This window comes from Oncorhynchus mykiss, chromosome 18 (genome assembly GCF_057628025.1).
Source record: "Oncorhynchus mykiss isolate SJ-2025 chromosome 18, ASM5762802v1, whole genome shotgun sequence".
Classification (NCBI taxonomy): Eukaryota; Metazoa; Chordata; class Actinopteri; order Salmoniformes; family Salmonidae; genus Oncorhynchus; species Oncorhynchus mykiss.
Window position 1 is genome coordinate 1,685,001 of NC_143039.1, and position 17,500 is coordinate 1,702,500.

At 49.4% G+C, this 17,500-nt stretch overlaps 1 protein-coding gene across 1 annotated transcript in view; it reads right to left on the reverse strand.

Annotated features, from left to right (window-relative positions):
* The window catches only part of LOC149975342 (Krueppel-like factor 5), a 28,260-nt gene that overhangs the window by 2,433 nt on the left and 8,327 nt on the right, over positions 1 to 17,500 (reverse strand). Inside the window, exon 3 of the mRNA XM_090206912.1 lies at positions 9,045 to 9,104. Within this exon, the coding sequence (XP_090063038.1) occupies positions 9,045 to 9,104 (60 nt within the window). The remainder of the gene's footprint in view (positions 1 to 9,044; positions 9,105 to 17,500) is intronic.

Consider the following 17,500-nt stretch of genomic DNA (forward strand, 5'->3'; position numbering starts at 1 on the left):
CAGTAACAGACCACCGCAGTAACAGACCACCGCAGTAACAGACCACCACAGTAACAGACCACCACAGTAACAGACCACCACAGTAACAACAGACCACCACAGTAACAGACCACCACAGTAACAACAGACCACCACAGTAACAGACCACCGCAGTAACAGACCACCACAGTAACAGCAGACACTCAAAGTGCACAACTGAAATAAGGTGCAGTCCACATTCTCTCTCCATAAAACCAAACATGACTAACTGTCTGTAGGAGCCGACAATCTGGGCCACATGAAACATGTTAATGCAGGTTGTTAACAGTGTAATGATTAGTGGTTCCAGCGGTTCTCACTAATGCTTCTGTTGTGTTCATTTCCCAAGGCACCAAAGCCTGTTTTACCAGGTGACACACACACACACACACACACACACACACACACAGGTAAAACAGCAGACAGATATTACAGACATAATCCTCTCCATGGACAGATAGAAACCAAACCAAACCCTTAGTGAACCATAACAAAACATGGAGACAATGACTCTGCCAAACAACGTACCACACTAAACACATGCATAACCAGTGTGTGCGTGTGTGTGTGTGTGTGTGTGTGTGTGTGTGTACACACCCACGCCCAAAAGGTATACTGACACCTACTGGTCGAACAGAAGAGGCTGTTATAGCAGCAAAGGGGGGTCCAACTCCATATTAATGACTTCCCAGAAGAGTGGAGGCTGTTATAGCAGCAAAGGGGGGGTCCAACTCCATATTAATGACTTCCCAGAAGAGTGGAGGCTGTTATAGCAGCAAAGGGGGGGTCCAACTCCATATTAATGCCTTCCCAGAAGAGTGGAGGCTGTTATAGGGGGGGTCCAACTCCATATTAATGCCTTCCCAGAAGAGTGGAGGCTGTTATAGCAGCAAAGGGGGGGTCCAACTCCATATTAATGACTTCCCTGAAGAGTGGAGGCTGTTATAGCAGCAAAGGGGGGGTCCAACTCCATATTAATAACTTCCCTGAAGAGTGGAGGCTGTTATAGCAGCAAAGGGGGGTCCAACTCCATATTAATGACTTCCCAGAAGAGTGGAGGCTGTTATAGCAGCAAAGGGGGGGGTCCAACTCCATATTAATGACTTCCCAGAAGAGTGGAGGCTGGTATAGCAGTTTACATACACTAAGTTGACTGTGCCTTTAAACAGCTTGGGCAATTCCAGAAAATGATGTCATGGCTTTAGAATTTTCTGACAGGCTTATTGACATCATTTGAGTCAATTGGAGGTGGACCTGTGGATGTATTTCAAGGCCTACCTTCAAACTCAGTGCCTCTTTGCTTGACATCGTGGGGAAATCAAAAGAAATCAGCCAAGACATCAGAATTTATTTTTGCAGACCTCCACAAGTCTGGTTCATCCTTGGGAGCAATTTCCAAACGCCTGAAGGTACCACGTTCATCTGTACAAACAATAGTATGCAACCATAAACACCATGGGACCAGGCAGCCGTCATACCGCTCAGGAAGGAGACGCGTTCTGTCTCCTAGAGATGAACGTACTTCGGTGCGAAAAGTGCAAATCAATCCCAGAACAACAGTAAAGGACCTTGTGAAGAGGCTGGAGGAAACAGGTACAAAAGTATCTATATCCACAGTAAAACAAGGCCTATATCGACATAACCTGAAAGGTCGCTCAGCAAGAAAGAAGCCACTGCTCCCAAACCACCATAAAAATGCCAGACTACGGTTTGCAACTGCACATGGGACAAAGATCGTACTTTTTGGACAGATGTCCTCTGGTCTGATGAAACAAAAATAGAACTGTTTGGCCATAATGACCATTGTTATGTTTGGAGGAAAAAGGGGGAGGCTTGCAAGCTGAAGAACACCATCCCAACCGTGAAACACGGGGGTGGCAGCATCATGTTGTGGGGGTGCTTTGCTGCAGGGGGGACTGGTGAACTTTACAAAATAGATGGCATCATGAGGACGAAAATTATGTGGATAAATTGAAGCAACATCTCAAGACATCAGTCAGGAAGTTAAAGCTTGGTCAATAATGGGTCTTCCAAATGGACAATGACCCCAAGCACTCTTCCAAAGTTGTGGCAAAATGGCTTAAGGACAACAAAGTCAAGGTATTGGAGTGGCCATCACAAAGCCCTGACCTCAATCCCATAAAACATTTGTGGGCAGAACTGAAAAAGCGTGTGCGAGCAAGGAGGCCTACAAACCTGACTCAGTTACACCAGCTCTGTCAGGAGGAATGGGCCAAAATTCACCCAACTTATTGTGGGAATCTTGTGGAAGGCTACCCGAAACGTTTGCCCCGAGTTAAACAATTTAAAGGCAATGCTACCAAATACTAATTGAGTGTATGTAAACTTCTGACCCACTGGGAATGTGATGAAAGAAATAAAAGCTGAAATAAATCATTCTCTCTACTATTATTCTGACATTTCACATTCTTAAAATAAAGTGGTGATCCTAACTGACCGAACACCGTGATTTTTTACTAGGATTAAAATGTCAGGAATTGTGGAAAACTGAGTTTAAATGTATATATATATATATATATATATAAACACTCTTTTCTTTGCTCAGCTCTTGTATATCTATACCTAATCCAGCAGGTCCTGGGGCTGAGTTCACTAACCTGTTCTACTAACACACTGAAGCCTCAGGACCAGAACATCCAATCAATCAGGATAAACCAAATTACAACACAGTCAAAACAAAACTACACTACCTATGGGGAAACACAATCACAAGAACAAAGCAAAATTCAGTCCTATCTGGCCCTAAATCGACAGAACACCGTGGATAACTATTTGACCAAGGTTACTGACCAAAACCTTAGAAAAACCTTGACACAGTACAGGCTCAGTGAGCACAGTCTTGCCATTGAGAAGGGTCGACACAGGAAAACGAAACGACCAGAATATATAAGAATTAGTTTCATTTCCCCAAATGTGAAACCCTTTCAAAGACCTCTCTGATGAGGACAGGCTACCCGTCCTGTTGGGGGAGGGACAGGCTACCCGTCCTGTTGGGGGAGGGACAGGCTACCCGTCCCGTTGGGGGAGGGACAGGCTACCCGTCCTGTTGGGGGAGGGACAGGCTACCCGTCCTGTTGGGGGAGGGACAGGCTACCCGTCCTGTTGGGGGAGGGACAGGCTACCCATCCTGTTGGGGGAGGGACAGGCTACCCGTCCTGTTGGGGGAGGGACAGGCTACCCATCCTGTTGGGGGAGGGACAGGCTACCTGTCCTGTTGGGGGAGGGATAGGCTACCCGTCCTGTTGGGGGAGGGACAGGCTACCCGTCCTGTTGGGGGAGGGATAGGCTACCCGTCCTGTTGGGGGAGGGACAGGCTACCCGTCCTGTTGGGGGAGGGACAGGCTACCCGTCCTGTTGGGGGAGGGACAGGCCACCCGTCCTGTTGGGGGAGGGACAGGCTACCCATCCTGTTGGGGGAGGGATAGGCTACCCATCCTGTTGGGGGAGGGACAGGCTACCCGTCCTGTTGGGGGAGGGACAGGCTACCCGTCCTGTTGGGGGAGGGACAGGCTACCCGTCCTGTTGGGGGAGGGACAGGCTACCCGTCCTGTTGGGGGAGGGACAGGCTACCCGTCCTGTTGGGGGAGGGACAGGCTACCCGTCCTGTTGGGGGAGGGACAGGCTACCCGTCCTGTTGGGGGAGGGACAGGCTAGCCGTCCTGTTGGGGGAGGGACAGGCTACCCGTCCTGTTGGGGGAGGGACAGGCTACCCGTCCTGTTGGGGGAGGACACAGAGAGCTGTGGGTTGGCAGAGCACTACATTGCTGCCTGTCATAAGATGAGGGACAGTGTCTGACAGACCAATCAACCTGCACATGTCCTCTACTGTATACTTATTGTTATTGTTCAATGTATGGTTATTTTGACCCTTGGTTATTGTTGTTACTGTGGTTATTGTTGTTACTGTTGTTACTGTTGTCCCGTTGACAATATTGATTCATATTGATTATGTTAATATTGTAAATCGCCAAAGAAAGCTTTGGCAAAATGACACCTACTCATTACAGAGTTTTTCTTTATTTTTACTATTTTCTACATTGTAGAATAACAGTGAAGACATCAACACTATTAACTAACACATATGGAACCATGTAGTAACCAAACAAAAGAAAGTGTTAAACAAATCTAAATATATTTTAGATGTAAAGGGTCTGAATACTGAAATGTGATGCATATTTTTTTCAATACATTTGCAAAAATGTCTAAAAACCTGTTTTTATCTAAATGGGATATTGTCAGTAGATTTGATGAGGGGGGGGGGGGGGGTGGGTCTATTTTAATCCATTTTAGAATAAGGCTGTAACGTAACAAAATGTGGAAAAAAGTCAAGGGGTCTGAATCCTTTCTGAATGCAGGATATATATAATATATATGTGGCTCTGTGTGAAACCAGTTGAAGTGAAAAGAGCCATCTCTATGGGAGAGACCAACCCCGGGTAGGTGGAGGGGTTGTGGGAGTGTGTAGGGGTGAAGACCGACCCCCTCCCCCAACGAGGGGGCAGGGAGCGAGGGAGGCACGCAGTGGCAGACATGTCTGGACTAGTAGAGTTTCTCGTGTGTGTTAGAGACACCACCCTCAAGGCTCCACTCCTCCCCCTCCTCAGAGACAGGTGGATTGCTCCACTCCTCCCCCTCAGAATCAGGTGGATTGCTCCACTCCTCCCCCTCCTCAGAGACAGGTGGATTGCTCCACTCCTCCCCCTCCCCAGAGGCAGGTGGATTGCTCCACTCCTCCCCCTCCTCAGAGGCAGGTGGATTGCTCCACTCCTCCCCCTCCCCAGAGGCAGGTGGATTGCTCCACTCCTCCCCCTCCCCAGAGGCAGGTGGATTGCTCCACTCCTCCCCCTCAGAGACAGGTGGATTGCTCCACTCCTCCCCCTCAGAATCAGGTGGATTGCTCCACTCCTCCTCCTCAGAATCAGGTGGATTGCTCCACTCCTCAGAGGCAGGTGGATTGAGTTCACCTCAAATGATTAACCTGCCCATAGTCAAGGCCCTTCAGTCACACACACACACACACACACACACACACACACACACACACACACACACACACACACACACACACACACACACACACACACACACACACAGTTCCTAATGCTTCTCATTCACCTCCGTTGGAGGCCCTCGTTTCATCTCTCCAACAGCATCCGTTATCCAGATTGTTGGAGCAGAGAGAGAGAGAGTGTGTGTGTGTGTGTGTACCCTTGTCAAACAGTCCATGTCATAAAACCACTAGCAGTTCCCAACATGAACCACACAGATACGTCATCTCCGACAGAGAGAGAGATTTAATAACCACCACAATCTATTGGACGATAAGTGGCTGCGTTTCCCTGATCAAACTACTAGACGAGGAATATAGAGACACGGGGATATGTTTCTGACTGCCTGGAGAACCACACCTAAACCACAGGTCCTTGTTTACATGGCTTATCTCCTATTACTCTCTCTGAGGGAGGGAGGGAGTGAGGGAGGGAGGGAGAGAGAGAGACCATGCCTCAGGACTACCTGGCCTGATGACTCCTCTCTGTCCCCAGTCCACCTGGTCGTGCTGCGGCTCTAGTTTCAACTGTTCTGCCTGCGGCTATGGAACCCTGACCTGTTCACAGGACGTGCTACCTGTCCCAGACCTGCTGTTTAGTCTCTCTCTCTACCAGACCTGCTGTTTTCAACTCTCTCTCTCTACCACACCTGCTGTTTTCAACTCTCTCTCTACCACACCTGCTGTTTTCAGCTCTCTCTCTCTACCACACCTGCTGTTTTCAGCTCTCTCTCTCTACCACACCTGCTGTTTTCAGCTCTCTCTCTCTACCACACCTGCTGTTTTCAGCTCTCTCTCTCTACCACACCTGCTGTTTTCAGCTCTCTCTCTACCACACCTGCTGTTTTCAGCTCTCTCTCTACCACACCTGCTGTTTTCAACTCTCTCTCTCTCTCTACCACACCTGCTGTTTTCAACTCTCTCTCTCTACCACACCTGCTGTTTTCAGCTCTCTCTCTACCACACCTGCTGTTTTCAACTCTCTCTCTCTCTCTACCACACCTGCTGTTTTCAGCTCTCTCTCTACCACACCTGCTGTTTTCAGCTCTCTCTCTACCACACCTGCTGTTTTCAACTCTCTCTCTCTCTCTACCACACCTGCTGTTTTCAACTCTCTCTCTCTCTCTACCACACCTGCTGTTTTCAACTCTCTCTCTCTACCACACCTGCTGTTTTCAGCTCTCTCTCTACCACACCTGCTGTTTTCAACTCTCTCTCTCTACCACACCTGCTGTTTTCAACTCTCTCTCTCTCTCTACCACACCTGCTGTTTTCAACTCCCTCTCTCTCTACCACACCTGCTGTTTTCAACTCTCTCTCTCTCTACCACACCTGCTGTTTTCAACTCCCTCTCTCTACCAGACCTGCTGTTTTCAACTCTCTCTCTACCAGACCTGCTGTTTTCAACTCCCTCTCTCTACCAGACCTGCTGTTTTCAACTCTCTCTCTACCAGACCTGCTGTTTTCAACTCCCTCTCTCTCTACCACACCTGCTGTTTTCAACTCTCTCTCTCTCTACCACACCTGCTGTTTTCAACTCTCTCTCTCTCTCTACCACACCTGCTGTTTTCAACTCTCTCTCTCTCTACCACACCTGCTGTCTCTAACTGAATGCTCGGCTATGAAAAGCCACCTGACATTTACTCCTGAGGTGCTGACCTGCTGCACCCTCTACAACCACTGTGATGATTATTTCACCCTGCTGGTCATCTATGAACAGTTTGAAGAACAATCTGGCCTTAAATGGCCATGTACTCTTATAATCTCCACCTGGTACAGCCAGAAGAGGACTGGTCACCCCTCAGAGCCTGGTTCCTCTCTACCCAGTACAACCAGAAGAGGACTGGTCACCCCTCAGAGCCTGGTTCCTCTGGTCTACCCAGTACAGCCAGAAGAGGACTGGTCACCCCTCAGAGCCTGGTTCCTCTCTACCCAGTACAGCCAGAAGAGGACTGACCACCCCTCAGAGCCTGGTTCATCTCTACCTGGTACAGCCAGAAGAGGACTGACCACCCCTCAGAGCCTGGTTCATCTCTACCCAGTACAGCCAGTAGAGGACTGGTCACCCCTCAGAACCTGGTTCCTCTCTACCTGGTACAGTCAGAAGAGGACTGGCCCACCCCTCGGAGCCTGGTTCCTCTCTAGGTTTCTTCCTAGGCTCTGGCCTTTCTAGGGGAGTTTGGTCTAGCCCCCTCCCCCATGCTTCCACACCTGCATCGCTCTCCGTTTGGAGACTTAAACTGGGTTTCTGTAGAAGCCCTTTGTGACATCTGCTTTCTAAAGACACGTGATTGGTTGAGGGAAGGCCGTAACGGAAGATGAAGAGGACATGTCAACATGTTGACAGTAGATATATTAGTCCAGTCCTGGAACCCCATCGGAGACATTCAACTGCACTGTGTTTTTCTATCTGATACGACCGGTCTTACGCAGCACATTCCCCAACTGTTGACGCCCCCCCAGAATACCTCTTATCCCCAGAATACCCCTTATCCCCCAGAATACCCCTTATCCCCCAGAATACCCCTTATCCCCCAGAATACCCCTTATCCCCCAGAATACCCCTTATCCCACAGAATACCTCTTATCCCCCAGAATACCCCTTATCCCACAGAATACCTCTTATCCCCCAGAATACCTCTTATCCCCAGAATACCTCTTATCCCCAGAATACCTCTTATCCCCCAGAATACCCCTTATCCCCCAGAATACCCCTTATCCCCAGAGTTTAACCACGCAGCAGCCAGGAACTACTGCAGCTATTTCACTACGGACAGCCTGCCCCTCCGCTGCCACATTCTGATTATTAAATGGCACACACACACACACACACACACACACACACACACACACACACACCAGGAAAATAACAGGTTGACGGGAACGCAACACACTGCATTAACGGCCAAGCGTTATACTGTATGTAGAACCTCCCTCGACCCTTCCAGAAAGCCCCCCTTGACCCTTCCAGAAAGCCCCGCTCGACCCTTCCAGAAAGCCCCCCTCGACCCTTCCAGAAAGCCCCCCCTCGACCCTTCCTGAAAGCCCCCCCTCGACCCTTCCAGAAAGCCCCGCTCGACCCTTCCAGAAAGCCCCCCTCGACCCTTCCAGAAAGCCCCCCTCGACCCTTCCAGAAAGCCCCCCATCGACCCTTCCAGAAAGCCCCCCTCGACCCTTCCAGAAAGCCCTCCTCGACCCTTCCAGAAAGCCCCCCTCGACCCTTCCAGAAAGCCCCCTCGACCCTTCCAGAAAGCCCCCCCTCGACCCTTCCAGAAAGCCCCCGCTTGACCCTTCCAGAAAGCCCCGCTCGACCCTTCCAGAAAGCCCCCCCTCGACCCTTCCAGAAAGCCCCCCCCTCGACCCTTCCAGAAAGCCCCGCTCGACCCTTCCAGAAAGCCCCCCTCGACCCTTCCAGAAAGCCCCCCTCGACCCTTCCAGAAAGCCCCCCTCGACCCTTCCAGAAAGCCTCCCTCGACCCTTCCAGAAAGCCCCGCTCGACCCTTCCAGAAAGCCCCGCTCGACCCTTCCAGAAAGCCCCGCTCGACCCTTCCAGAAAGCCCCCCTCGACCCTTCCAGAAAGCCCCCCCTCGACCCTTCCAGAAAGCCCCCCCTCGACCCTTCCAGAAAGCCCCCCCTCGACCCTTCCAGAAAGCCCCCCCCCTCGACCCTTACCGATGAAAACGTTCTAGAATTCCCGGTAACATTCTAGAACTGCTCAATATTCTACAACACAGAGCGGGAGGTTTGTGAAGTGTTGTGGACTCATCCGCCTGTTTGACAGAACAGCATATTGAGGCCGGGCGGAGCGGGGATAACCTCCCCCAAGCAGCATGTAAGAAATGAATGCGTAGCGCATGCCAAGACTACGCTCCTGCCTAGCAACACCACGAAGGAACCACCAAAAATAAAGAGGGTCAACGCCACCCGCCTTTAACGGGTCATTAGAAAGAGGTCTTACCAGTGTGGGTCCTCAGGTGGGCTTTCAGATGGGAAGACTTGGTGTACACTTTCTTACATCCTGTAAAACAATACACAGAGAAGAACACATCGATATTATCAGGATGATGAAAAAAGGCACAAGTTCAGGAATATGCACAACACACATCAAATGTTCTGATCCACAATACGAGCCCTCTGATCCACAATACGAGCTCTCTGATCCACAATACGAGCCCTCTGATCCACAATACGAGCCCTCTGATCCACAATACGAGCTCTCTGATCCACAATACGAGCCCTCTGATCCACAATACGAGCCCTCTGATCCACAATACGAGCCCTCTGATCCACAATACGAGCCCTCTGATCCACAATACGAGCTCTCTGATCCACAATACGAGCCCTCTGATCCACAATACGAGCTCTCTGATCCACAATACGAGCCCTCTGATCCACAATACGAGCCCTCTGATCCACAATACGAGCCCTCTGATCCACAATACGAGCTCTCTGATCCACAATACGAGCCCTCTGATCCACAATACGAGCCCTCTGATCCACAATACGAGCTCTCTGATCCACAATATGAGCCCTCTGATCCACAATACGAGCCCTCTGATCCACAATACGAGCTCTCTGATCCACAATACGAGCCCTCTGATCCACAATACGAGCCCTCTGATCCACAATACGAGCCCTCTGATCCACAATACGAGCCCTCTGATCCACAATACGAGCCCTCTGATCCACAATACGAGCTCTCTGATCCACAATACGAGCCCTCTGATCCACAATACGAGCCCTCTGATCCACAATACGAGCCCTCTGATCCACAATACGAGCCCTCTGATCCACAATACAAGCCCTCTGATCCACAATACGAGCTCTCTGATCCACAATACGAGCCCTCTGATCCACAATACGAGCCCTCTGATCTACAATACGAGCTCTCTGATCCACAATACAAGCCCTCTGATCCACAATACGAGCCCTCTGATCCACAATACTCTCTACAGTAGGTGTTCTACAATACTATCTCTCAATGGAATGATGTTATACAATACTATTTGTTCAATACTATACATCTGTGGATTCCGCTGTTCTAGAATACTATACATATCTGTGGATTCCGCTGTTCTAGAATACTATACATATCTGTGGATTCCGCTGTTCTAGAATACTATACATATCTGTGGATTCCGCTGTTCTAGAATAATATACATCTGTGGATTCCGCTGTTCTAGAATACTATACATATCTGTGGATTCCGCTGTTCTAGAATACTATACATATCTGTGGATTCCGCTGTTCTAGAATACTATACATATCTTTGGATTCCGCTGTTCTAGAATACTATACATATCTTTGGATTCCGCTGTTCTAGAATACTATACATATCTTTGGATTCCGCTGTTCTAGAATACTATACATATCTTTGGATTCCGCTGTTCTAGAATACTATACATATCTTTGGATTCCGCTGTTCTAGAATACTATACATATCTGTGGATTCCGCTGTTCTAGAATACTATACATCTGTGGATTCCGCTGTTCTAGAATACTATACATATCTTTGGATTCCGCTGTTCTAGAATACTATACATCTGTGGATTCCGCTGTTCTAGAATACTATACATATCTGTGGATTCCGCTGTTCTAGAATACTATACACATATGTGGATTCCGCTGTTCTAGAATACTATACATATCTGTGGATTCCGCTGTTCTAGAATACTATACATATCTGTGGATTCCGCTGTTCTAGAATACTATACATATCTGTGGATTCTGCTGTTCTAGAATACTATACATATCTGTGGATTCCGCTGTTCTAGAATACTATACATATCTGTGGATTCCACTGTTCTAGAATAATATACATCTGTGGATTCCGCTGTTCTAGAATACTATATATCTGTGGATTCCGCTGTTCTAGAATACTATACATATCTGTGGATTCCGCTGTTCTAGAATACTATACTGTGCATTCGGAAATATTCAGACACATTGAATTTTTCCACTTGTTAAGTTACAGCCAGCCTCATTCTAAAATATAGATTTTAAATCCTCAATGGACACACACTACCCCATAATGCAAAAACAGGTTAAAAAAAAATCTGTGTATTCAGACCCTTTAGTCAGGACTTTGTTGAAGCACCTTTGGCAGCGATTACAGTATCAAGCATTCTTGGGTATGATACTACAAGCTTGGTACACCTGTATTTGTATTTGTTTGATCGGGTTCCAGTCCGGGCTCTGGCTGGACCACTCAAGGACATTCAGAGACTTGTCCTGAAGCCACTCCTGCGTTCTCTTGGCTGTCTGCTTAGGGTTGTCGTCCTTTTGGAAAATGAAGCTTTGCCCCAGTCTGAGGTCTTGAGTGCTCCCAGTCCCTGCCGCTTAAAAACATCCCCACAGCATGATGCTGCCTCCACCATGCTTCACTGTAGGGATGGTGCCAGGTTTCCTCCAGACGTGACGCTTGGCATTCAGGCCAAAGAGTTCAATCTTGGTTTCATCAGACCAGAGAATCTTGTTTCTCATCGTCTGAGAGTCTTTAGGTGCCTTTTGTCAAACTCCAAGAGGGTTGTCATGTGCCTTTTACTGAGGAATGGCTTCCGTCTGGCCACTCTACCATAAAGGCCTGATTGGTGGAGTGCTGCAGAGATGGTTGTCTTGCTGGTTCCAAACTTCTTCCATTTAAGAATGATGGAGGCCACTGTGTTCTTGGGGACCTTCAATGCTGCAGAAATGTTTTGGTACCTTTCCCCAGATCTGTGTCTCGACACAATCCTGTCTCGGAGCTCTACGGACAATTCCTTCGACCTCATGGCTTGGTTTTTGCTCTGACATGCACTGTCAACTGTGGGACCTTATATAGACAGGTGTGTGCCTTTCCAAATCATGTCCAATCAATTGAATTGACCACGGGTGGACTCCAATCAAGTTATAGAAACATCTCAAGGATGATCAATGGAAACAGGATGCACCTGAGCTCAATTTCGAGTCTCATAGCAAAGGGTCTGAATACTTATGTAAATAAGGTATTTCTGTTTTTAAATGAGCAGACATTTCTAAGAACCTGCGTTCTCTTTGTCATTATGGGGTAAAGAGTAGATTGATGAGGAAATGTTTTTTATTTTTAATAAATTAGCAAAAATGTCTAAACCTGTTTTTGCTTTGTCATTATGGGTTATACAACAGTCTCCCTGTTCTGCAACACCGCCTCTACCGAGTTCTGCAACACCGCCTCTACCGAGTTCTGCAACACCTCCTCTACCGAGTTCTGCAACACCGCCTCTACCGAGTTCTGCAACACCTCCTCTACCGAGTTCTGCAACACCTCCTCTACCGAGTTCTGCAACACCTCCTCTACCGAGTTCTGCAACACCTCCTCTACCGAGTTCTGCAACATCGCCTCTACCGAGTTCTGCAACACCTCCTCTACCGAGTTCTGCAACACCTCCTCTACCGAGTTCTCCAACATCGCCTCTACCGAGTTCTGCAACACCTCCTCTACCGAGTTCTCCAACATCGCCTCTACTGAGTTCTGCAACATCGCCTCTACCGAGTTCTGCAACACCTCCTCTACCGAGTTCTGCAACATCGCCTCTACCGAGTTCTGCAACACCTCCTCTACCGAGTTCTCCAACACCTCCTCTACCGAGTTCTGCAACACCTCCTCTACCGAGTTCTGCAACACCTCCTCTACCGAGTTCTGCAACACCTCCTCTACCGAGTTCTGCAACACCTCCTCTACCGAGTTCTGCAACACCTCCTCTACCGAGTTCTCCAACACCTCCTCTACCGAGTTCTCCAACACCTCCTCTACCGAGTTCTGCAACACCTCCTCTACCGAGTTCTCCAACACCTCCTCTACCGAGTTCTCCAACACCTCCTCTACCGAGTTCTGCAACACCTCCTCTACCGAGTTCTCCAACACCTCCTCTACCGAGTTCTCCAACACCTCCTCTACCGAGTTCTGCAACACCTCCTCTACCGAGTTCTGCAACACCTCCTCTACCGAGTTCTGCAACACCTCCTCTACCGAGTTCTGCAACACCTCCTCTACCGAGTTCTGCAACACCGCCTCCCTGTTCTGCAACACCGCCTCTACCGAGTTCTGCAACACCTCCTCTACCGAGTTCTGCAACACCTCCTCTACCGAGTTCTGCAACACCTCCTCTACCGAGTTCTGCAACATCGCCTCTACCGAGTTCTGCAACACCTCCTCTACCGAGTTCTGCAACACCTCCTCTACCGAGTTCTCCAACATCGCCTCTACCGAGTTCTGCAACACCTCCTCTACCGAGTTCTCCAACATCGCCTCTACCGAGTTCTGCAACATCGCCTCTACCGAGTTCTGCAACACCTCCTCTACCGAGTTCTGCAACATCGCCTCTACCGAGTTCTGCAACACCTCCTCTACCGAGTTCTCCAACACCTCCTCTACCGAGTTCTGCAACACCTCCTCTACCGAGTTCTGCAACACCTCCTCTACCGAGTTCTGCAACACCTCCTCTACCGAGTTCTGCAACACCTCCTCTACCGAGTTCTGCAACACCTCCTCTACCGAGTTCTCCAACACCTCCTCTACCGAGTTCTCCAACACCTCCTCTACCGAGTTCTGCAACACCTCCTCTACCGAGTTCTCCAACACCTCCTCTACCGAGTTCTGCAACACCTCCTCTACCGAGTTCTGCAACACCTCCTCTACCGAGTTCTCCAACACCTCCTCTACCGAGTTCTCCAACACCTCCTCTACCGAGTTCTGCAACACCTCCTCTACCGAGTTCTGCAACACCTCCTCTACCGAGTTCTCCAACACCTCCTCTACCGAGTTCTGCAACACCTCCTCTACCGAGTTCTGCAACACCTCCTCTACCGAGTTCACCAACACCTCCTCTACCGAGTTCTCCAACACCTCCTCTACCGAGTTCTGCAACACCTCCTCTACCGAGTTCTGCAACACCTCCTCTACCGAGTTCTGCAACACCTCCTCTACCGAGTTCTGCAACATCGCCTCTACCGAGTTCTGCAACACCTCCTCTACCGAGTTCTCCAACACCTCCTCTACCGAGTTCTGCAACACCTCCTCTACCGAGTTCTGCAACACCTCCTCTACCGAGTTCTGCAACACCTCCTCTACCGAGTTCTGCAACACCTCCTCTACCGAGTTCTGCAACACCTCCTCTACCGAGTTCTCCAACACCTCCTCTACCGAGTTCTCCAACACCTCCTCTACCGAGTTCTGCAACACCTCCTCTACCGAGTTCTCCAACACCTCCTCTACCGAGTTCTCCAACACCTCCTCTACCGAGTTCTGCAACACCTCCTCTACCGAGTTCTCCAACACCTCCTCTACCGAGTTCTCCAACACCTCCTCTACCGAGTTCTGCAACACCTCCTCTACCGAGTTCTGCAACACCTCCTCTACCGAGTTCTGCAACACCGCCTCCCTGTTCTGCAACACCTCCTCTACCGAGTTCTGCAACACCTCCTCTACCGAGTTCTGCAACACCTCCTCTACCGAGTTCTGCAACACCTCCTCTACCGAGTTCTGCAACACCTCCTCTACCGAGTTCTGCAACACCTCCTCTACCGAGTTCTCCAACACCTCCTCTACCGAGTTCTGCAACACCTCCTCTACCGAGTTCTCCAACACCTCCTCTACCGAGTTCTGCAACACCTCCTCTACCGAGTTCTGCAACACCTCCTCTACCGAGTTCTGCAACACCTCCTCTACCGAGTTCTGCAACACCTCCTCTACCGAGTTCTCCAACACCTCCTCTACCGAGTTCTCCAACACCTCCTCTACCGAGTTCTCCAACACCTCCTCTACCGAGTTCTCCAACACCTCCTCTACCGAGTTCTCCAACACCTCCTCTACCGAGTTCTCCAACACCTCCTCTACTGAGTTCTGCAACACCTCCTCTACCGAGTTCTGCAACACCGCCTCCCTGTTCTCCAACACCTCCTCTACCGAGTTCTCCAACACCTCCTCTACCGAGTTCTGCAACACCTCCTCTACCGAGTTCTCCAACACCTCCTCTACCGAGTTCTCCAACACCTCCTCTACCAAGCTCTGCAACACCTCCTCTACCGAGTTCTCCAACACCTCCTCTACTGAGTTCTGCAACACCTCCTCTACCGAGCTCTGCAACACCGAGTTCTACCGAGTTCTGCTACCATTTACAACACGCCAGTCCAGACATGCTGAGGAGTTGAGTAACCCTCCAATCACAGAGCCAGAGGCTATCTGACATCATCTAACATTAGTGAGAGGGCACGAGAGCTGCTGACAAGCAGGAGGAGCACATGAGTATTATATTAGCCCAAGAGGAGTTTGTTTATGTGTGTGTGTGTGTGTGTGTGTGTGTGTGTGTGTGTGTGTGTGTGTGTGTGTGTGTGTATGTGTGTGTTTCAGTGGACTGACTGGTGCGTTTTTCTAGCTGTGAAACACTGTCAGTTTGATGCAACCAATAAGAATCTGTCTCGGTCGTCCATTTCCTGTGTTTCTCTGACAGATCTCTAGAGCTTGGCTGGATCCAAAACAACGCCCTGTTCCCTATATAGTGCACTACTTTTGACTAGGATTCTGGTCACAACGAGGGCACTATGTAGGGAATATGGTGCCGTTTGGGATACATCCTAGAGCTGGCTAAAAGCCTGCTGTCGATTACTGAATTATTCAACGTCATTCAGAGGCAACACACACAGAGAATAGTAATGTTTACTAAATTCAATGAGTCAGACCACCACCCATAACACAGGACACTATAGACACTGAGCTAATCAGACCACCACCCATAACACAGGACACTACAGACACTGAGCTAATCAGACCACCACCCACAACACAGGACACTACAGACACTGAGCTAATCAGACCACCACCCATAACACAGGACACTGAGCTAGTCAGACCACCACCCATAACAGGACACTATAGACACTGAGCTAATCAGACCACCACCCATAACACAGGACACTGAGCTAATCAGACCCCCACCCATAACACAGGACACTACAGACACTGAGCTAATCAGACCACCACCCATAACAGGACACTATAGACACTAAGCTAATCAGACCACCACCCATAACACAGGACACTGAGCTAATCAGACCCCCACCCATAACACAGGACACTACAGACACTGAGCTAATCAGACCACCTCCCATAACACAGGACACTATAGACACTGAGCTAATCAGACCACCACCCATAACACAGGACACTACAGACACTGAGCTAATCAGACCCCCACCCATAACACAGGACACAACAGACACTGAGCTAATCAGACCACCACCCATAACACAGGACACTACAGACACTGAGCTAATCAGACCCCCACCCATAACACAGGACACTATAGACACTGAGCTAATCAGACCACCACCCATAACACAGGACACTGAGCTAGTCAGACCACCACCCATAACACAGGACACTACAGACACTGAGCTAATCAGACCACCACCCATAACACAGGACACTGCAGACACTGAGCTAATCAGACCACCACCCATAACACAGGACACTGAGCTAGTCAGACCACCACCCATAACAGGACACTATAGACACTGAGCTAATCAGACCACCAACCATAACAGGACACTATAGACACTGAGCTAATCAGACCACCACCCATAACACAGGACACTAAGCTAATCAGACCCCCACCCATAACACAGGACACTACAGACACTGAGCTAATCAGACCACCACCCATAACACAGGACACTATAGACACTGAGCTAATCAGACCACCACCCATAACACAGGACACTGCAGACACTGAGCTAATCAGACCACCACCCATAACACGAGACACTATAGACACTGAGCTAATTTAACACAGGACACTGAGCTAATCAGACCACCACCCATAACACAGGACACTGAGCTAATCAGACCCCCACCCATAACACAGGACACTACAGACACGGAGCTAATCAGACCACCACCCATAACACAGGACACTGAGCTAATCAGACCACCACCCATAACACAGGACACTATAGACACTGAGCTAATCAGACCCCCACCCATAACACAGGACACTACAGACACTGAGCTAATCAGACCACCACCCATAACACAGGACACTATAGACACTGAGCTAATCAGACCACGACCCATAACACAGGACACTACGGACACTGAGCTAATCAGACCACCACCCATAACACAGGACACTGAGCTAATCAGACCACCACCCATAACACAGGACACTATAGACACTGAGCTAATCAGACCACGACCCATAACACAAGACACTACGGACACTGAGCTAATCAGACCACCACCCATAACACAGGACACTGAGCTAGTCAGACCACCACCCATAACAGGACACTATAGACACTGAGCTAATCAGACCACGACCCATAACACAGGACACTACGGACACTGAGCTAATCAGACCACCACCCATAACACAGAACACTGAGCTAATCAGACCACCA